Genomic DNA, 19589 nt, shown 5'->3' with positions numbered 1-19589 from the left:
TTCCTTTTGAGCATACGCAGAAGATTGACTGGATGGTAAATTTTATTTTTGATCATCCCTGCTTTTTGTATAAATAATTCTTCTAAAATTCTCATTTGCTATTGGTTAAGATCACTGGGTAAGTGGTTTTCGAATCCTGTTCCACAGCGGGTGCCTTAGGGACTGCTAAAGTGTGGGGAGCAGGGGTGGGGGAGGGAAGACCAAGCAGAGCCCAGCTGCCCCCCGCAGCGCCCACCAGAGCCGCGGAGCTTGTCGTGCAGCAGGCTCCTTCTGCTTCAGGTGCTATCTGAAGAGAGGTTCTCCCACTGGAGGGCCCATCCACGGACTTGCTGTTGGGAGATGGGAGGCGGCGGGGGTGGCGTCCAGCCTTTGGTTCCCACTCTGCCTCCAACCAGCTCTGACTCTGAGGAATGACTTACTCTCTGACACAGCTTCCTCATCCAGAGACTAAAATGCCATCAACAATAGTAGCCACATCACCAGGTAGAGGAGGATCTAACTAATCCAATTAGCTGATGTGGAAGCACCGCCTAGTCGAGTTTAAGAACTGACCCCTTGTACTCCATTCCTCTAACCATCCTCTCCCCTTCTCCCTTTCCCAGGGGGAGCCAATCACCTTCTGTGAGGAAGCCTTCGTGTCCCACTACCGCTCTGGAGCCATGAGGCAGTTCCTGCAGAATGCCACACAGCTGCAGCTCTTCAAACAGGTGCCCAGCCTCCCTAGCGCAGCCAGTGTCGGGATCCCTGGGGGGCTTTCTGCCGCTGGCCTCACTGAGCATGGAGGCTGCAGGCGGGGGACTGGGTGAGGAGGGTGCTCGGCCCCCAGACTGACCCTTGCAGACATTTCGTGAGGTTTTACAGGCTGCTGTAACCATGCAGCCCGTTTTCAGAAACACAGTTCCAAGGGCCCTTTCCTGTCTTGGCAAATGTGGTTCTTTGGTCACACGTGGAGGTGCCAGCTGAACGGTGTTCCATCTTGTTTATTTGTTCACACTGTTATGTTTTTTTAAAGATTTTATTTATTTATTTTAGAGAGATGGGGAAGGGAGGGAGAAAAAGAGGGAGTGAAACATCAGCGTGTGGTTGTCTCTAGCGCATTCCATACTGGGGACCTGGCCTGCAACTCAGGCATGTGCCCTGACTGGGAATCCAACCAACGACGCTTTGGTTTGAAGGACTGCACTCAATCCACTGAGCTACACCAGCCAGGGCCCACTGTTACGCTTTTGTTCTTTCTCTCCGCAGTTTATTGATGGTAGATTAGACCTTCTCAATTCTGGCGAAGGTTTCAGTGATGTTTTTGAAGAGGAGATCAACATGGGCGAGTATGCTGGTGAGAAGCGTTTCATTTTCCTTTCTGTGCTGGGGGCTGTTGTGTGGGATCAGGGTATGTTTGGATAGCAGTGGCAGTGACTGCTTGTTTCCTTCACTGGGGGTTACGGAGAAAGTGATTTCAGCCCTGGCCCTGCAGTGTTTGAGGAATTCCTCTTTGTTTTCTAAGGAGATGTATGTTGGCCCATCTGAAATCCTCTGTGCTGGGGTCAATTGCTTCCCCAGGGTAGGGAGGGGGGAGTCTAGTTAAAAACATAGCAGCCGGCTTGGGTGCAGTGGGAAGTGCACGAGGTGTCAGATCAGGAGACCTAGGTTCAGGTCAGGACTGCCTCCTCCTCCTTGCCAGTGGTGAGAACCCAGTCGAGTCACTTCAGCTGTTTCAGCTGAAATGTCCCTATCTTTGCGCTGAGAGCATAGTGCCTTCCCCATAGGATTCCTGTTACAATTAAATCAGAGTCCAGGAGGAGAGGTTTGTGCAGTCATTCCCCTGGGACGGACCCTGGCACAGGCTCACTGCTCAGCAAATGTGTCTTTAAAACCTGAAAAGCAGTGCAGAGTGCCCGGTCTCTGTGTGCCTTCAGAACTGGAGGGATCATCCTCTCATGTTTCAGAGGGGGCATCTAGGGCCCTGAGAGGTGTTAGTGGCTGATGCTGCCTCCTGAATCCCCTTTCAGCATTCTCTCCAAGACCCCAAGCCTTAGTCTTTGAGAACAAAGTAAAAACTAAGAGCAAGATAATAATAATCATACTGCTGGCCTCCTCTTACAGCTGGACGTGTGTCTGGGGTGGACTGTGCTGATGACCCAGCTGACCACCCATACACTCATAGAGTCCGGCAAAGTGTTGCCTGCGAAACCCCTTTTGCAGGCCCATCTGGTCTGTGCTGCAGGGAGGGCCTAATCAGTGAAAGCAGTGTGCAGTCCCTGAGCACAGTGGATTGTTGGGAACCCTTCCCGAGCGCCTACCGTGTGCAAAGCCCTGTAGGATAGGAAATGGAGGACCCAGTTCTTCCCTCAGGGAGCTTTAGGACTGGCAGGAGAAAGAGTTGCATAACTAAAGACAAAGGCGCATCAAACCAGTGCAGGAAAAGGAGTGGAACCAGGTTTTTGTGCAATTAGAATGGAGCTCTGAGTCTCATTGTGTAATGGGAGAGCTTCAAGTACAAGGCAGGTCTGAGTAGTATAACAGCTGAATATTTGATCCGAGAAGATGGGCTTTGCATGTTGCTAAACGAAGTCAAGTCATTCAGAATGTCTAGAAAAGCTGTTTACTGATAAGACCTCCTTATCCCACCAGATACAATGAACGAGTTCCCCAATAACGCCTCCTTTTTCTTTCCCGGTCACTACTCAAGGGCGTTGAGTGCTAAAAGTGTGTCCAGCTGTGTGTACACTGTGTTTCCTGCCCTGGGGTGGCTCACAGGACTCCAGAGAAAACAGGCTTCTGAATGAGTGTTCCCTGTTGTAGAGGGCTGTTCAGATGAAGGAAGTTTACAGTGGAAATGACATCTGAGCTGGTGGTTGTGTGAACTGAGCGGGGAGAGCAGGGAACAGAGTAGGGAATAGTGACCAGGCAAGGAGAAGAGCATTTACGAGGAATGGAGGACTACGAGGGTAGTCAGGGAGCCCTGGGCAATTTCTCCAGGCTGGAACAGAAGGTCCTGTAGGATAGTAGCACAGGGCGGGTGGTGCTGAGATGAGGCACGGAGCTCAGGGGTCTGCCCCTCTCCAGTATGCAGTGAGGAAGACTGTGGTTTGTACTCTGGGCACCACATTATCAAATCCCTGTATGGGAAAGAAAACCTGTGGCAGAAACTTGGTTGCTGCCTCCTCAGGGATGGGGGCGTGGAAGCCTCCATGTCCTTCAGATCTTGAAGGCCTGCATGCTGAAAGCAACTGGGGAAGTCCTGAGCACACACAACTGCTTTGAATGACAGCTTCTGCCTCCTCTCCCCCCAGGCAGTGATAAACTGTACCACCAGTGGCTCTCCACAGTCCGGGTAAGTGTGCACCCCCTCCGAGCCACCTGGGCCCCTCCTGAGCCTCCTGGCAAGCCTGTGCTTCCTTGCCACCCACAGGGCTGTCATGCAGCCTGGGGCACTCCTTTCTGTCAGCTGAAGACAGCTTTTGTTTGTAATGCCAGGTGGAAACTGGCAGGGCAAGACTGTCCAAAGCCATCTCTCGGTGAGGGTGAGGAGCGCCAGGAGAAGCTTCCTCATCCCAGGACAGTGGCCAAGGCGTGTCAGATGCATGTCATCATCTCAGAACATTTCTGCGTGTCTGTTTCTAGGGCCAGTGCAATTGGGAATTTTTCATGGGAAAACCGAAAATATGTCCCTCTTACTGCTCTGCAGTGTTTTTCACAGCCAAGGCTCCTGGGAAGATGGAGAACTCATCACTGGGAGACATTTTCCTCCCCTCACTGTTGGAAACAGCTCCTTGTTGTTAGAAGCCAGATGCTCAGGGCTTCAGAAGCCACGAAAGAATTCAGATTCTTACCTTTCTCTCTCACACAGCTTTATCAGTGAGTGGGCACTGAAGGCCTGTGTGCCTGGCGCCGTACCGGAGCCAGGATACAGTGGGGTGCAGACACAGGGCCTGCTCCGGGGAAGCCCCCCAGCTTGTTCAGGAGGCAGGCACGTAAACAGGCAACTCCAACATAATGTGATAAGTGTTCTCCCCCTGCTGTGGGCCAAGTGTGCTGCTGCCAAGGCGGCGTCCCTTGGAAGTGGCTGCAATTGGCCAAGAGAAAGCAATTCCTCGATGAAAGACTTCTTTTGTTCTCCTGGTATGGCCAAACAGGGCACTTGGCAAATCATGGACAAGCAATAAGGACTTGTTGATTGATTGATAAAGAGAGTTTACTATTCCAAAGGACCATTGAAATTGAATACTGAGTAATTCTGGAAAGCAGTATGGAATAAATGAGTAGGTGAAAATTTCATATTGTCCTGCAACATAGAATGCTTTCTAGGTTAAGTTGTAGTGTTTTTAATTAAAGCTCAAAATATCTAATATGGACAGTCACCAAAAGTTTTACTAAATGTTAATCCCAATAACTACATTACTATATCTTATTCTTTCATACATCTACTGGATCCAGTCTCTCTCTCTGCTCGAATCAGTTGGAATTACCTTTCGAAAACACCACAGATCCGATTATATGATGCACTTCATTAAAAATCCTAGAGTATAGGCTCCTGATCCTGGCCCTTCGTGAGCTACCCCATCTGGCCTTGGCCTCTCTTGCCATCCCTCCCATGACCCTCTGACTGCTCGGTACTCACAGACACACCATGGCTTTCAGCATCTGCACTTTTGTTGTGCTATTTCCTATCCTCAGGATGTTCTTATCCTTCCTGTCCCCCACATGAACTTCTGCTCATCCTTTGTGGACCAGACCAAATGTTTCACCTTCTAAAGCCATCTGTAACCTTCCAAACAATGAGCCACCTCCACATTCCTATGCACCCAGCTAGTACATCTCTCATCGCCTTAGGTTGTAGTTACCCTGGTGTGCCCCCCACGCTGAGGTCTTTGAAGGCACAGACCAGCTGTCCTGTGCTTAATACTCTCAGAGCCTGGCGTGGGGCATCCCCTCGGTGAGCCCTCATAGTGCTTGGACCCATATGCCTCATACCCATTCATTGCCTCCCACATGTGCTGGGAAATCCTTCCTTCCCTTCCTCCTCCTCCTCCTCTCCCTCTTCCCCTGCTTTCTCTCCTAAAGGAACTGAACCAAGAAATCAGCATGTTGGATTTATACTAGAGCCATTATTAACATTTATGCCTATTCATTCCTTTCCTTTCTCAAGATATAGATGTTAAGGAAGGCAGCCTACCAGAGTGATTAGAAAATAACCCAGGGTGAGCAGAGGAAAGTATGTGGCTGAGAGTAGCCTATTTCCAGAGTAGTCAGATAATTCTGGCTTATCAGGTCCCCAGTTTCTGCCCCGACTTGGTATTAGCCGTAGAGTCCATTGTTGTGAAATGTATCTTAATGCTGTCCATGGTAACTAGACTATCTCAAGAAGTCAAAGATGATTGTGGGGAAACCTTTGCCTCAGGGAGCCTATATGAGCTTTCCTTCCGGCCAGTGGACAGGTGCCAAGCAAAGTACTGAGCCTAGAGTCCCCCTCAGCTCATTATCACCATCCCCGTCTCCAACCGGCCTGCCCCCTGCACCCACAGTGATTCTGCCATGGCCATCACTAATTGCCTGGGACCAGTTACCATCCAGGCCTCTTTCTCTAATTAAATTACACACTCTTGAAGTGTTGCTTAACTTGATTAAAGAGACGAGGTCTTTGTTGGTGTTGGCCTACTATATCTTCAGTCCAAATTGCTAATTGATGTTTTTATTATAGAAAGGAAGTGGAGCAATTCTGAATACTGTGAAGACGAAAGCAAACCCGGCAATGAAGACTGTCTATAAGTTTGTAAGTACTGGTGTTGGTCTCAGGACCCAAACAGCTCTGTTCTTTAGCACGCTGAGACTCTCAGACAGACCTGATCCTGCACACAGAGGTGACTCGCAGGCCGCTGTGCTGTTTCCCAGGGCTCTCAGTGCCCTTACCCTAATCCAGTGTTGGTATCTAATGGCCAGGTCAGTGACATTTTCAGTTGAAAGGGTTTCTGCCTCCAGTTGCTACAAGAGAGAAATGGGAGGTTACTGGTTTTCGCTTTTCGAGTGCAGGCTGGGGGGCTAAAATGCCAGCTGCCCTGTGCCCACGCTTCTGAGACCTGAAGGCATGGTCTCTCGGGTGTCCTAGCAAACCTTTCCCGTGTGTCCTCATTATGTCACAATAAAGCAGCTCCCTTGCAGGTTACTGAGGTATGTCTGTGGTGGGAGATCCCCCTAATTTTTCTTCCAAATTCTTCACCCTCTGTCGTCATTGCCCTTCCAGGAAAACACTTTGTGTGCGAAACTCACGCACACAGCAGAATGAAAGTGGGAGAGCGGTCAGTTCCCGATGCTCCACCTCTCACAAGCCTCAAGTATTTGTTTCTCATGGTTTCTCTTGCCTGCTTATTTCACTCTGAGCCACTTAACCGGGTGGTTTTGTTTTATTTCCATTTTTAGTGTTATTAGTTCTTTCTTTGCTTAAATTATAGTTGCTTTAACGGGTTAGGTGGCTGCCAACAGAACCACACGGGTCTAAAATGACAGAGAATAACAGCCAGGGTGTCTGCAGAAGTGAGATCTAAGAAGTGGCACTGGAGAAACCCAGCAATGTGTCCATTCAAGCCATTCAGCCTGACCAGGAAATTGGCCCTGAGGCCCTGCCCTGGTGACACGTGATAGACCTGAATCTTGCACCCAGAAAAGCTGCTGCTAACTCTTACTGGTTGCTGTCACTAGGCTGCTGAGATAAATAATTACAGAGTGCAGAAGAAGGGTTTTGGAAAGCGGGGGTTCTGGGGCGGGTAGGAACCTGTGCCGTCAAAATGCAGAAAATAAAATCTCTGTGGCCTCTTTAAGGGATTTTTTTTTCACCTTTTAACATTGTATTTGTTTTCAGAGCCATTATGTTTTCAACTTGATGATCCCATTTTTTTCTTTTTTTTATAGTAATCAGAGAAGGTGATTCACCACAGACTGAAATTAAGCACAGTCCCTGCTGGAAACAGAACGAGAATCTTAACTTAAATTAATTTTTCATGCAGGCAAAAGATCATGCAAAAATGGGAATAAAAGAGGTGAAAAACCGCTTGAAGCAAAAGGTACTTGAAGTTCTTATTCAAAATGTATAAGTGCCGTGTCTGGAGCGCGCAGCCACAAAAGTGCAATTCGATCAATGGAGGGTGGTTGATACAGTGCAGTTAGCGCCCTTCAAAATGCATTGCCAGCTGTCCAGGAGTTTTCACACCGTTATAAATACTTCTAGACCAAAAAAAAAAAAAAAAGCTGNCAAAATGTATAAGTGCCGTGTCTGGAGCGCGCAGCCACAAAAGTGCAATTCGATCAATGGAGGGTGGTTGATACAGTGCAGTTAGCGCCCTTCAAAATGCATTGCCAGCTGTCCAGGAGTTTTCACACCGTTATAAATACTTCTAGACCAAAAAAAAAAAAAAAAAGCTGTCTGAGTTAACGTTAGACTCTGGCTTAAACCCACAAAGGCAAGCAAGATCAGAGTTACTATTGTCAGTCCGTCCCTGGCCCTCCCGACCAGTCCCAGGGTGCCCCCAGGTCTGTAGAAACTGGTTCAGTCTCCCCATCTCAGCACCACTCCCTCCCACAGCCGGCCTGGGTCTGGTCATAACCAGAACCCAGAGCATCTCCAGAGAAGCGACTGCCGTGGCTCCAGCATGCACAGTGCACAGACACAGGGCACAGAGGGTGGGTTTCAGGAGGACATGCAGGCTCTCCCCACCGTCAAAACGGTGGTTTTGACCCCAAGGAGTCCTGTAGTTCATGTCTGAGACTCTTTCAGACATGAAAGGCAGGGAGAGGCTCTGATTGTCTTCCTGGGCCAGCACTAAAATTTTACAAAATCATAGAGGCTACGTACTAACTAAGTCCGCCTCCCTGGTTCTCTAGCCTTGTACAGGGAGGTTAATACAACAGAAAGGGTGTTTCCGTATGAATGCCGTGGTCATTGCCATTGCTGCCACCCTTCATTAAGCACCCAGGATGGTCCAGGCTACGAGCTTTCATATCTAACCACCCTACAAGGTATTATTCCCATTTCAGGTGTAGGGAAACCGTGGTTCAGAGGTGAAGTCCTCTGCCCACGGGTCACATCTCCTGAGCCCAGCCCAGCCAGGATTAGATTCCAGATCCATCCACATCCGCATCTCTGCTCTGCTCTGCTCTGCTCACTACAGTATTTCGTACTGCCTTCCTGAAACAAGTGTTCTGTTTGCTGAAAGATGCTTGGAATCATTTCCTTCATTATCCCACTCATCACAAATGTGCCACTCTAATAAGAGCCCTGGTATATGTCGGCAGTTTTTTAAAAATTGAAAGCAGTTTTAATTTTACGAAGTCAGAAAGGACCTCTAATTAACTTGAAATGGTCAAAGGAATTGATTCCTTTCTTTTAATTGCAAAATAATTTCCTCTGACTAAGCATTTAATTTCTTAGTTTCAGCTGAGAGTGAATTTTTAGCAGCTAAATTCAAGTCCTGAGATAAAAACCTTGTAACGTAATCCAGAGAGACCTTAACTGCAGTCTGCTGTACCCTGCCGGAGACTGGCAGTTGGAACCCTTAAGTACCTAAATACACCTTTTTATCTCCTGCCCCAGTTGCATGGAACTGAATTGGATGGCAGGTATCAAATGGAGTGGCAGGGAGGGGCGCGTTCTCTCGCCAGATCTCCCTCCTAGTGACCAGACCCCATTACTTGAAATGAGCAAAGAAAGGGGTCCCTCCTCCGACGGGGACAGATGATGCTCACTGGCCAGATCTGCTCTCCACAGGCCATTGCCTCCCTCCTCATATGTGTGAGCTGTAAGAAAATCCCCTTTTTGTGATATGCAACATTTCTGCAAATAACTGGTTACGTTCAGGGTTTTTGATATTGTTGTTCAAAGGTTCATTTAGACGATCTAGATCTCTCCTCTTCCGTGCCATCTCCCTGTCCTTCCTTTCCCTGATAGTGTCTGAAGCAGGTTTTCTTTCCACCCCTTCTCCCCTTCCCCCTGCCAGTCTTTTCAAGGATAACTTCGGGAGATAATGTTCTATAGAGAGTGTCAGTACGTTTCAGGTGACACAAATGGTGAAGGCATTTTATAGAAACATGGCTTGTCACCATCGGGCTGTTGACAGATCCATTAGAGCACCCTTTTCAATTTTCACTTTCCCCCCTTCAGTCTTACGGTCTCTCCAGACCCGATACTTTGCAGCTGTGCTTGGAGGGGCTTTTCTGTAATCGAGACTCCGGCATGCTCAGTGCAGGCAGGACTTGGTCTTCTGCAGAGCTGCCAGCTTCCTTTCTTGAGCTAATGTAGGATTTGGCTTCATCTGACCTCTCTCACTGCACTCAGAAATATTTCCTTGGCTTTCTCATCCCCCTCTCTTCTTCCCCCTCCCCTTTATATGGCAACATTTCTACGTGGCTTCCCCAATACATCTAATGCAGACATCTCAAGTTGCATTTCTGCTATGAAATTGAGGCAGTTACAAACAAAGATCCAATTTTCGAATGTACTGGGTTGCCACCTGGCCTCCTCTAGCTGCAGAGCAATGGTGACCTCACAGATATAATCAAGAACACAGTCTTGCCCTCTGTGCCCTCGCCTTGGGTTTGAATTGCAAATAGAAAATGTGGGGCCAACCTGTAGGGAGGTCACCATGGTGTGTGGAGGGTCCATCTCTAATGTGACTGAGCAGGGCCCCTTCTCCACCCTTGTTCATTTGTGCTGCCGATTTGCAAAGCATCTGAAGCAGGAGCTCTCGGGGTACCCATGTGACCACTGGCAAATAATTGTCATGATACTATAGTGCAGCTCCATTCCACACCTGCTCTGCTTCAGCCCAACAACAAAAAAGAAGGATGGGTAACATATTTCTCTGGATAAATGGAGCAAGGTGGTCAAGTTCTTCTACAGCTTGGCCTCCTTTGAAGTCTGACTTGCTCAAAATCAGGAAGCAGAGAAATGGCAAAGATGCTGCCATGGCATTGCTTTCTAGCGGGAGTGTACAGCGCTGCCTCCTGAGCACCTCCTGCCAGACCTGGCCTGCGGAGGACGGCCTCCGGGCGGGCTGGGGACTCGTCGGACTGTCCATCCCTGGTGCCGTGCAAGGCTGGCAGCAGAATGCCCTGTTTTAAAAGCAGTGGCTGCACACACACTCCTCCACCCCTGCAGGGAGCATTACAAGATTCACTTAAGGGTGTCTTTTTTTTTTCTTTTGTCCTATTGGGGAATCCCTGAAAAATGATCTCTTTTTTTCAATGTCAAAATGATCTCATCAAATGGGCCCATTTCACGGCCCCTTTTAAAATTTCTAAATTTTTGATCATTAAAAGATTCATCAAGCTTGTTGATTTGGTTTCTGTAGCTAAAAGGAGCAAATTCATTGTTGGGTTAGCATCTCTGGCCAGATGTCCCCTAGTGTGCTGAAGGCAGTGAGTACGCCCGTGTGGGGCAGGGACATCGAGGTAGATTCTTGTTGAACAGACATTTTCACACCTTACCACACGGCTGTCGGCTCCCAGTCTCCAGACACCTAAGATATGCTGCAGACTCAATCACAGAAATTCCAACTCTGGGTCCTATTTTGATATCAGTATTTGTGTTCTAATTTGCATTTGCTGAGGTGTGAAGTAGACTGGGAAAGAAGGGCACTACCCGAATCTGAAAATGTAAACCAGCGATCTGAGTCAGAGATGGTAAGGCCTCCGCCCCACAGCCCCCGGGGTTCTTTAACCCCGCCCCCCCGCCACTGTGGTGTGGCATCTGGGCTTCTGAGGCAGATGAGCTACGTTTCATGCTGATTGTATAAGATACTGTGTGACCTTGAGTAAGTTACTTGACCTCTCTGAACCTAGTTCTTCTCATCCATAAACTAGGAGAAATAGAGATTTTTATGGGATTGTTCAAAGAAGTAAAAGAAATAATGGGTTTAAATAGCAACACTTAGTAGCCACTCAAGTAAATCAGGGCTTCCATCCTGTCTGTTTTCTCATGTCCCCACACCTGGAGCAGCCAGTGTGCCCACACCCCAAGTGCACACCCCGAGAACATGGTGGGCATAGGACCACCTCCCTTTCAGTCACCCACACAGCCTTCAGACAAGTCTTTCTAGAACACAGCTCTGGCCGAGTCACTCCCCTGGTTAAAACCTTTCTCATCTTCCACCCCCTCCGAATGGCCCGGGGTGGAAGATGTCATCCACCCCGCCTTAACCTGGCTGTGCCTTCTAGTTCCTCTGGTCTGGGAACACTCTACTCACATCTGTGCCTCATGGAGTTGTATCTTCGGCTTTTCCACGTCCAGCCCCCACCCCACTCCTACCTAAGGCCACTGAGAGCCCCCTCCTCCTCTGGGTTCCTGCCCCCTGGCTTCTCCTGGGGGCTCTTTCCAGGGACTTCTCAAACGAGGTCCCTGCCTTCTCCACACACAGGTGGAGATGAGACCTCAGGCACAGTTTTTGATCCAGCAAATTCTTAGGGAAGGGATTGGAACTGAATTATTTTCTGACCCCTTTGCTTGACCAAGGGATGGGAACTTGTAGGAGCCCAGTGCTCTGAGCAGATCCCCGGGGCCCCCGGGAAGAGATGTGCCACCCAGTGGTGGCCTCTGACCTACAGCTCTGTCCAGGGCCATCCTTCTGTGTGACCCTCGGAAGGAACAGATTTATCTATCCTGTCAGCTTCTTGGTTTTCCTTTTTTTAAATGACATTGTGACGGTCAGTATTTTTTTCCATTTGTAAACAAAAATATGTTCATTGAAGAGAAAATTTAACAAATCAGAACAACAAAAAGAAAATCATCTCATTTTATAACCTGCATTTTTTCACTTATTATGTGATAAATGTTTCCCAGACTGCTCACTTCCTTCCACATGTCATTGTTTAAATAGGTACATAAACTTTCACCTGAGGGACACAGCTACCTTACTTAATCAATCCCATTGTTAGACAATTAAGCTCCAATTTTCTTCTAGGCAAATATCTTCATAGGTAAAACCTTGCAGGAATTATTTCATCAAGATAAGTTTCTGGAAATGAAATTAGTGGGCCAGACGACATGCCCCTCTGAGGGGCATGCCCCCCCTTTTGACACAAATTGCGAATTTGTATTCCCCCAAGAGTGTGTATTTGTATTGCTGCCGTTCCCCCATGCTCTGGACTGGCAGCCTCCCAGTGAGCTCTCAGGCCGGTTTCTTTCCTCATGGGTCTCAAGACTTGCCGTTACTGGATCCCTGCTCTGCATAAGACCTCTGCTAATAGACACAGTAAAGGACATGCAGTGGCCCTGTATCTTTCTTGACTGGGGCTCCTCCCACACTCAGCTCTCCAGGGAGGAGACAGTTGTCCTTCCCCAGGTAGAAGAAATAGTACAGAAGTTAATAAATTGGTGGAGATATAGCCGTTGGGCTTTGTAAGAAGCCTTTCGCACCTTTGAGTCTTCTAACTAAATAAAATTAATGTGCTGCACCACTTTTTTGATGCACAAACACATTTGTATATTGGACACATTTGCCTTCCAAATGCACGACTCAACTTTACAAAGATTTATGGAGAGCATGTACTGTGTTCAAGGCTCTGGGGCAGAGAACCCGAACCCCAAGGAGTTCACAGTCTACAGGGATAAGAAGATAAGTGTGTGCTCAGACACCGTGAGGCGTGGCAGCACGAGCTCATGTCAGAAACAGGGCTTCTGAGGAGATCACAGCTGCTGACTTGCTGAGCGCCTTCTGAACTCAGAAAACCTTCTGTTGTGCTATTGTTAAGGTTGACAGGGTTTAAATGCCAGAAATCACATAGCTCTGGGTTCTTCCACTTTCTAGCTGTGTAGCCTTGGGGAAGTCGCCCTCTCTGAGCCACATGGTGCTTCCTCACCTATAAAAGCGTGATATTCCTATTACCTCTTGGTTTTTGTGGAAACTAAATGTGATAGTGAAGGTCAAGGGGCTGGAACAGTGCCTGCCAGTAGGAGGCGCTCACCACAGGGCAGCTCTTTTTAGATAGTGTGCTTCCCATGTTGCAGGAATAAGGATCTAACATTAGGTTTGCTCAGTATTGTAACATTTTCCAAAGCTTCCTCACATCTCATCTCATTTAACCCATTGTCCCAGTGGCTTTGAAGTTTTCCAAGCAGGAGGTGGTCTCCCCATTGTAAAAATAAGAAATAGGTTGCAGAGAGGTTGAGTGAATTGCAAAGATCAGACAGCTAGTAGGTGGTGAAAAACAAAACTAGGAGATGGTGTTTTTACCTGTAAGCTTAAACTAAGACATTTCCCCAAAAACTACCATACACCTTTTTTTAAATAGCTATCGTCGTATAGTTTTTATCATCATCAGTATTTTCTTACCATGTTGCCTACTGTTCCATTTCTTTCTTTTTTTTTTCAGCCAATCATTCACACACACTTGCAGTATTTTTCCTGAACAAAAGTAGTTTGTTTTGTTTTTACTGGTTGGCTTTATTCAACCTCTTATGTCTGTCTAAGTAAACCCACTGGATCCAAAATGCCCCTTTAACCCTCTGTTACTGTCTGGCACAGAAATAGCTCCAACCCCCTTTGTTCCACTTGACCTGAGCACCTTAGGGCAGCCCCTTTCCAAAAGAGCCATTTCCAATTGGCCGTCAGCAACCTCTCTCATCACTGAGCCTCAGCCAAGCCGAGACTTGTGGGCCACTTGATGTAAGCCCTGCCTGCAAAACCAAGAGGTCCTCCTCCCCCTGCATTGGTACCAAGCAGTACAGAGTCTGCAGCTGGGTGTGTGGGGTTGACTTAACACACACACACAGAAATTCCTGAGATTTTTTGAGTACCACGCACAGACCATTATTAATGCTCTATACACTTTTGTGTTACATTACCCTTTATACCTCGTAGCTACCATATCCCCATTTTACAGATACAGAGATCGAAGTTCACAGATGTTACATGTTTCATCCCTAATGTGTTATTATTCAGTAAGGGACCACTTTGCACCATGTGCCACCATTCTCTATTTGGCTGAGAAGTTAAAAGTAACCAATGGTTAACTCCTTATATGCAGAATTTAATGAGGGCCAAGACTCTGTGTTTTGTTAATTAAAATGTATATTTTTGCAATTAGAAGAATTGCAGATTGTAGTTATTATTTCTGTGAGTTATTTTTACTTGGAAAAAAATTATTTCAATGCATGTTACCTGTATATTTAGTCTCTGCTGTGCTTCAATGGAGATTGAAGCAGTTTCGGGACTTGAATAAAGCACGCGGTCCTCGTGGCAAAAGTGGGTGCCGCCCACACACCCCAGAGAGCTGTGGGTCTGGTCAGCTGCCAGCGCTGGCCCAAGAGGCCATGACCTGCCTTTTGCACACTGGGGCTTTTCCTTTCCTTAAAATTTGACTTCATCAGAAGCACAAATTAAATATAAATTTCTCAATTTAAAAATATTACCTTGATACCCTAAATTTTCTCTAAGTCATAGAATCCTAACTCAGACTTCAGTCTCTTCAAGTCTGCCAGAGAGGTTAGGGCTAAGAAATGGAGCAGGAGCGCCTGGCTTTCACAAGCAGTACCATCCCCGTAAGCAAATGTGGGAGGAATGGCCACGGTCTCAAATAATCACAGTAATGCAAATCAAAACAACAATGAGGTCTCATTTTTCACCTCTTAACTTAGCGATACATTTTTTAAACGATAAGGCTAACGAGGACCATGAAACTCTTAACGCATCCAGTGCTGCTGGTGGTGTAAATTGGAAAGCAAATTGGTAGAATGAATAAAAAGCCTTAAAAATGGTTCTATCTTTTGATCCAGTCATTTCATTCCTGAGGATTTCCATTAAAGAAATAATTCAAAAGAAAAAAAATTGCAGTGTTTATGACTGTGGTGGTTAGTGGGAAAAATAACCACCTAAATGCTTGATGGTAGTAGAATGGTTTATTAAATTACTGTATAGCCATTTAATGAAATATTATGCATCCATTAAAATTATCATTGTAATGACTATGCAACGCCATTGATACGCTTATAATACAGTAGGAAAATATAGAATGTAAAATTATGCACGAGCTGTGATTGCAAGTAATTTTTAAATGTCTGCATGTGGCCAAGTGAATATACAAAAATGAAAACAGCCCTGTAAAGTAAAAGGATAAAAGGTCCCCCCCTCCCAGTATTGTAAATTATTATGTTGTCTTTGTAATTTAATGTGTGCGGTGTAGGTTTCTGTAGTCCTTATGGGTCAAACAGCCACATTATCCTTCCAGCCCCTTCATCTCTAGCAGGAGGATGGGCTGTGAATGTCCCAGAGGGAGTCCCCTGGCCCAGCACTTAGCTCGGGGGTTGGAGGGAGCACCTTTGCTCACGGCAGGTGCCAGGACCCTGACACCAACCCCTAGCTGGCTTTTCCCTGCAGGACATCGCAGAGAATGGCTGTGTCCCCACCTTCGAAGAGCAGCTACCAAAGACTGCACCATCCCCCCTGGTGGAGGCGAAGGACCCTAAGCTCCGGGAAGACCGAAGGCCAATCACAGTCCACTTTGGACAGGTATGTAGCCTGGCCCTTTAACCAGTCTGCAGTTGGTTAGCTTTTCAGCAGAAGCTGTGGCACATGAAGCCGTCGGGGCTTTTTCCCTTTCAGCTCTCTTTGGCAAAATAACTCCATGGAGTTTGCACATCTTCGACTATTTATATGGTGCAAACATGTTCTGAATGTGAATTTTCAAAAATTACGAGCAGACAGCGTGGCTCTGGTCATAAACTAGCTGAATTCTTGAATGAAGTCATTAAATGCAGCTGCTGCCTCCCCCACCCCAAGGCACTCTGTTTAAGGGGCCTCTGTTAGCTAAGCATCTCATTAGAACACTTTAGCATCCCAGACCCTTCTTTGCACCTTCAAATAAAAGGCAACAAGCGAAGTCTTAAAAAAAATCAATTAGGAGTTCTTTATTAATGTACTTCCTAAAAATCAATATCGGGAGTCGTGCTTCTTAGAGTAAACACCCACACTGAGGTTCTAGAGATCCGATTTTTTAACCAACTATTTCAACAACCTGAGCATTTGAAAAATTGTCTGTTTGTTTGACTTTTTTTCTCTTAAGTAAAACATTGTACTCTGTATAGAAACTGAACATTTTGTACCCATTTTTTATCGGTGATTACATTTTTGATTGAAAAAAATCTTATTCGCTCCCCTACGTCTCTTGAATTGACTCTTGATTCGCAAAAGTCATGATTTCTTGGTTTGTAAGAAATGGTGTTAGCAAGGTCTGACTGTAATAAGACTGCAAGGTTATTTATTCGGAAATCACCTGATTCTTTAGCCATTTATTAGGTGAAGCATGATTTAAAAATAGTCTTTGTGATTTTATTTTAAATAATGATTACTATGGTTTTGCATAAAGGAACCAGAAGCATACATTTAAAAATTCCGCTTTTAACACATTTATCAAGTGCCCACTATGTACCAGGCATAGAGCTATTTTGAAATGAAGAGAACTAAGGAAATTGTTGCTGTGGGTTATGATTATAAGGTGTGAGTTTGTTAAAACATAAGAATCTTCCTCTGTAATCAATAGTTTTAGATTATACATTCATACATCTTAAACTTGGAGAGGTTCACTCCCCCTTTCCTGATTTTACACTTAAAAGGGATGTCATAAAAATTGAAATAGAGCATAAGAAAGAAGCATCCACGGGGCAGTGCTCATTTGCTTAATGATTATCCTCAAATCGCGTTGTCTTTGCACCCCTGAAGAGCTGCCTCCTCGCGGCTCAGGCCCCGTTGGAGAACCCTGTGCCCCAGTTCCCTGGCTGGGTTTGCTGAAAGCCCAGCCCCCGTGGTCGCCAGCACGGCGTTCCAGCGCCAGCTTCCTGCCTTCCTTTGTCCTCATTCCTGCACACGCGAACCTTCCCATGAAAAGAGCCCCTCGCTGGAGTTTGGAGCCCATTACAGAGAAAGAGGGGGCGGGGGAGAGGGACTTCATGGTGTTAAACATTCCATTTTCGAAACACAAAAAAGGAGGCCCTATTTGAAATGGAGAAAGACCTTCTTTCCATTTCAGCAAGAAGTAGAGATGCTTTCATGTCATTCCCAGCTAAATGCAGAATAAGAGTGTGTGTGTGCGGGTGGGGGATAAACAATTAAAAAAGCCACCCCAAACTCTGTTGAAATAAGAGCTGTCTGTGCCTTCACAGGTCTGTAAACTAGAGAGGATGAAAGTGGCTTTTTTTCCCATTTGTCACTTCCCTCACGTGGCTGCCAGCATTATGCAAGTGTACAGGAAGGCAGGGTTTTTAATGCATGCATGCGGATTAAGGTCAAGCCCTGAGTATCAGCCATGCAGCGGGCTTTCCCTTACAGCTGCAGCCACAGAGCCTACCCACAGCCGCGAGATGCCTTAATTGAGACGTGCTGTCAAAGTGACAAACACATTTGCATACAGTCTACACTCTATTTATTTTCTCTGGAAAGGTCTACAGTCTGCTGTTGGTTGAACATTCCTAATCAGTTTGCTGTAAGTGAACTGCCAGCTAGCTCGCTGGTGCCGGCCGCTTCTTCATTAGCTGACGGATTAGCTGCTGGGGGATGGGCCGGGAACCGCAGGCCCTTTCTTTTCACTCTTTCCAGCGCCACCCCAGCTCGGTCATCCTTCAGCTCTTGCCCAGGCGCTGGGTTGGCCGGCTCTGGGCCGGAACAGGCGTGTCTCAAGAGCACCTGCTGCTGGCAGGCATGAGTGTAGGGACATCACGCTCTTCTCAAAGAACAGTCTTCTGAGTTCCGTTTCAGAAATTGTGCCACACTCTTCTACTATCTGTGCTACTTTTTGATTGACATTTTCCTTTACACAGACTGAGACCTACCTCTGTACCAACTTTAGCCTCATCTTAAGCAATGGCATTGGCAGAATCATAGGGGTGATATGCCAGTCCAAGTTTTTCCTAAGACATATCCAAAAAATGTGTTTAAGTGACCACCCGTGTATCACCTAAACCACTCATGTAGCCCCAACAGTGTATGTTCTCCTTCTGGAAGTGTGTCATCTGCCACCGCCCTTTGAGGAAGGGATTCTTCGTCACACTTTATGGTCAGAGTTATAGCTCAGGGACCTGAAGGGACCCGCCCAGCGCTGCATCACCGTCACAGAAACAGGACAGTTTGACTGCAGCTCCACACCAAGCAGAGACTGCAGCTCTTTGCTGTGTCTGGCAAAGCTGGCGTGTCCCAGTGAAACCATCCGCACCGGCCAGACCGTTCATGCTGACCTCAGGAAGAGCCCTGCCTTGAGTTTGCCTTCCTGTGTGTTTAATTCTTTAAGAACCCTTCGCTGTCTGCGAGGACAGAAACTCTTGAGATTATTACTTCAGTCCCTCTGCCTCACAGAACCAGTGCCCACTCAGCCAGCCGGGGGCACTCCATGGGGACATCAGGCAGGGAGTCTTCAGACAGCAGCTGGGGGGGGGATGCGGGCAGCGAGAGGGGAGCCTCTGCCAGGGGAGAGAAGGTGCTGGCTTGCCTCACTGGAGCCTCCTCCTTTAAGGCTGTAAACCTCCTCCATTTATTTCTGCATCTACTCCTCCATGTATGGAGACTTACCATATATTTTTTTAAAAAGTCCTTGAGTCGCACTAAGAGGGAGACAGACCAACAAATGGACAGTCTCAATCCAGAGCAAGACAGGTGACCACAGGGCACTCCGACGGCCCCTCAGGGGCAACCTCCTCACCCCCAGGGCCCAAGTTGGACCCTGTAGATAAAAGGTGTTTGCTCAGCAAATTGAACAACGCATTTGTTTTCTAAAGTGGACGTTCGTAACCCTACTCAGAGCTGGTGAGGAACCATGTTGATAGTTCTAGACAGGAGCAGAGCAGATGGATTTTAGGTAGCCTCTGAACCCTTTTCATGCCTGCTTTCTTTACGGAGCTCAAACTCTCAAATAACTTGAGAATGCTTATTCCTACCTTGGAAAATGGTTAGGTTTAGAGAGGCTTTGAATAACTCTTTTTTCTACCTCTCAAGTACAGAATCACGAAATAAGGCATAGGAGAAAGTCAAACAAGACAAAAATGCCAGCTTCTTTCCTGAAAGGGGGTACTATTTAGACATGAGACCAAGCGGGCTTGCTTAGACTTCCCCTCAGAACTAAGAAGACTGAGCTACTCCGCCAGGCGAAGGGGACAGTTGCAGGCAGCACTCAGGCAGGAGCTGGAAGGTGACACGCCGAGTTCACACACTGGCCTCATAACAGAGAGCAGGGAGAGAGCAAAGCGGAAGGAGGCCTCCCCAGACTGATAGGGGGCGGGGTTAGCCAGCAAGGGAATTAATTACTCTCGCGTCCTGTCTTGGGCATCCACGAGACCAATAGGTCTCTGTACTCGCCACTGGAATCTCTAAAGTTTATATAGAGGCCCTAACGGGATTTGGTCACATTCCACCCAGGTGGTCTCTTAAGGCCCCATCCTTGAAAATGGCTCCCCCAATGGAAATGGCAGGAAGAGTGCACACTCCAAGGATGGGGGGCGGGGTGGGGACTTGAAGACCTCTGAAGGCCCACATCCAGCGCTCGGGTCAGCTGGCACGTCCTCTCAGTGACCTCCTGCAACACACTAGAGCAGGCTTACATTGCCCCAAGGAAGTTCTCCAAGG

General features: G+C 47.2%; 1 protein-coding gene across 12 annotated transcripts in view; it reads left to right on the top strand.

Annotated features, from left to right (window-relative positions):
* DENND1A (DENN domain containing 1A) overlaps positions 1–19589 on the top strand; it is a 496583-nt gene that overhangs the window by 429771 nt on the left and 47223 nt on the right. For all 12 annotated transcript variants that reach the window (XM_037036474.1, XM_037036477.1, XM_037036473.1 and 9 more), the window contains 6 exons: positions 603–707; positions 1246–1333; positions 3291–3331; positions 5699–5770; positions 6999–7055; positions 15360–15491. In XM_037036474.1, the coding sequence (XP_036892369.1) occupies positions 603–707; positions 1246–1333; positions 3291–3331; positions 5699–5770; positions 6999–7055; positions 15360–15491 (495 nt within the window). The remainder of the gene's footprint in view (positions 1–602; positions 708–1245; positions 1334–3290; positions 3332–5698; positions 5771–6998; positions 7056–15359; positions 15492–19589) is intronic.

Source organism: Sturnira hondurensis, unplaced genomic scaffold (genome assembly GCF_014824575.4).
Source record: "Sturnira hondurensis isolate 20B ecotype Veracruz unplaced genomic scaffold, ASM1482457v3 Scaffold0022908, whole genome shotgun sequence".
Taxonomy (NCBI): Eukaryota; Metazoa; Chordata; class Mammalia; order Chiroptera; family Phyllostomidae; genus Sturnira; species Sturnira hondurensis.
This window is presented reverse-complemented; position numbering and strand designations above follow the sequence as displayed.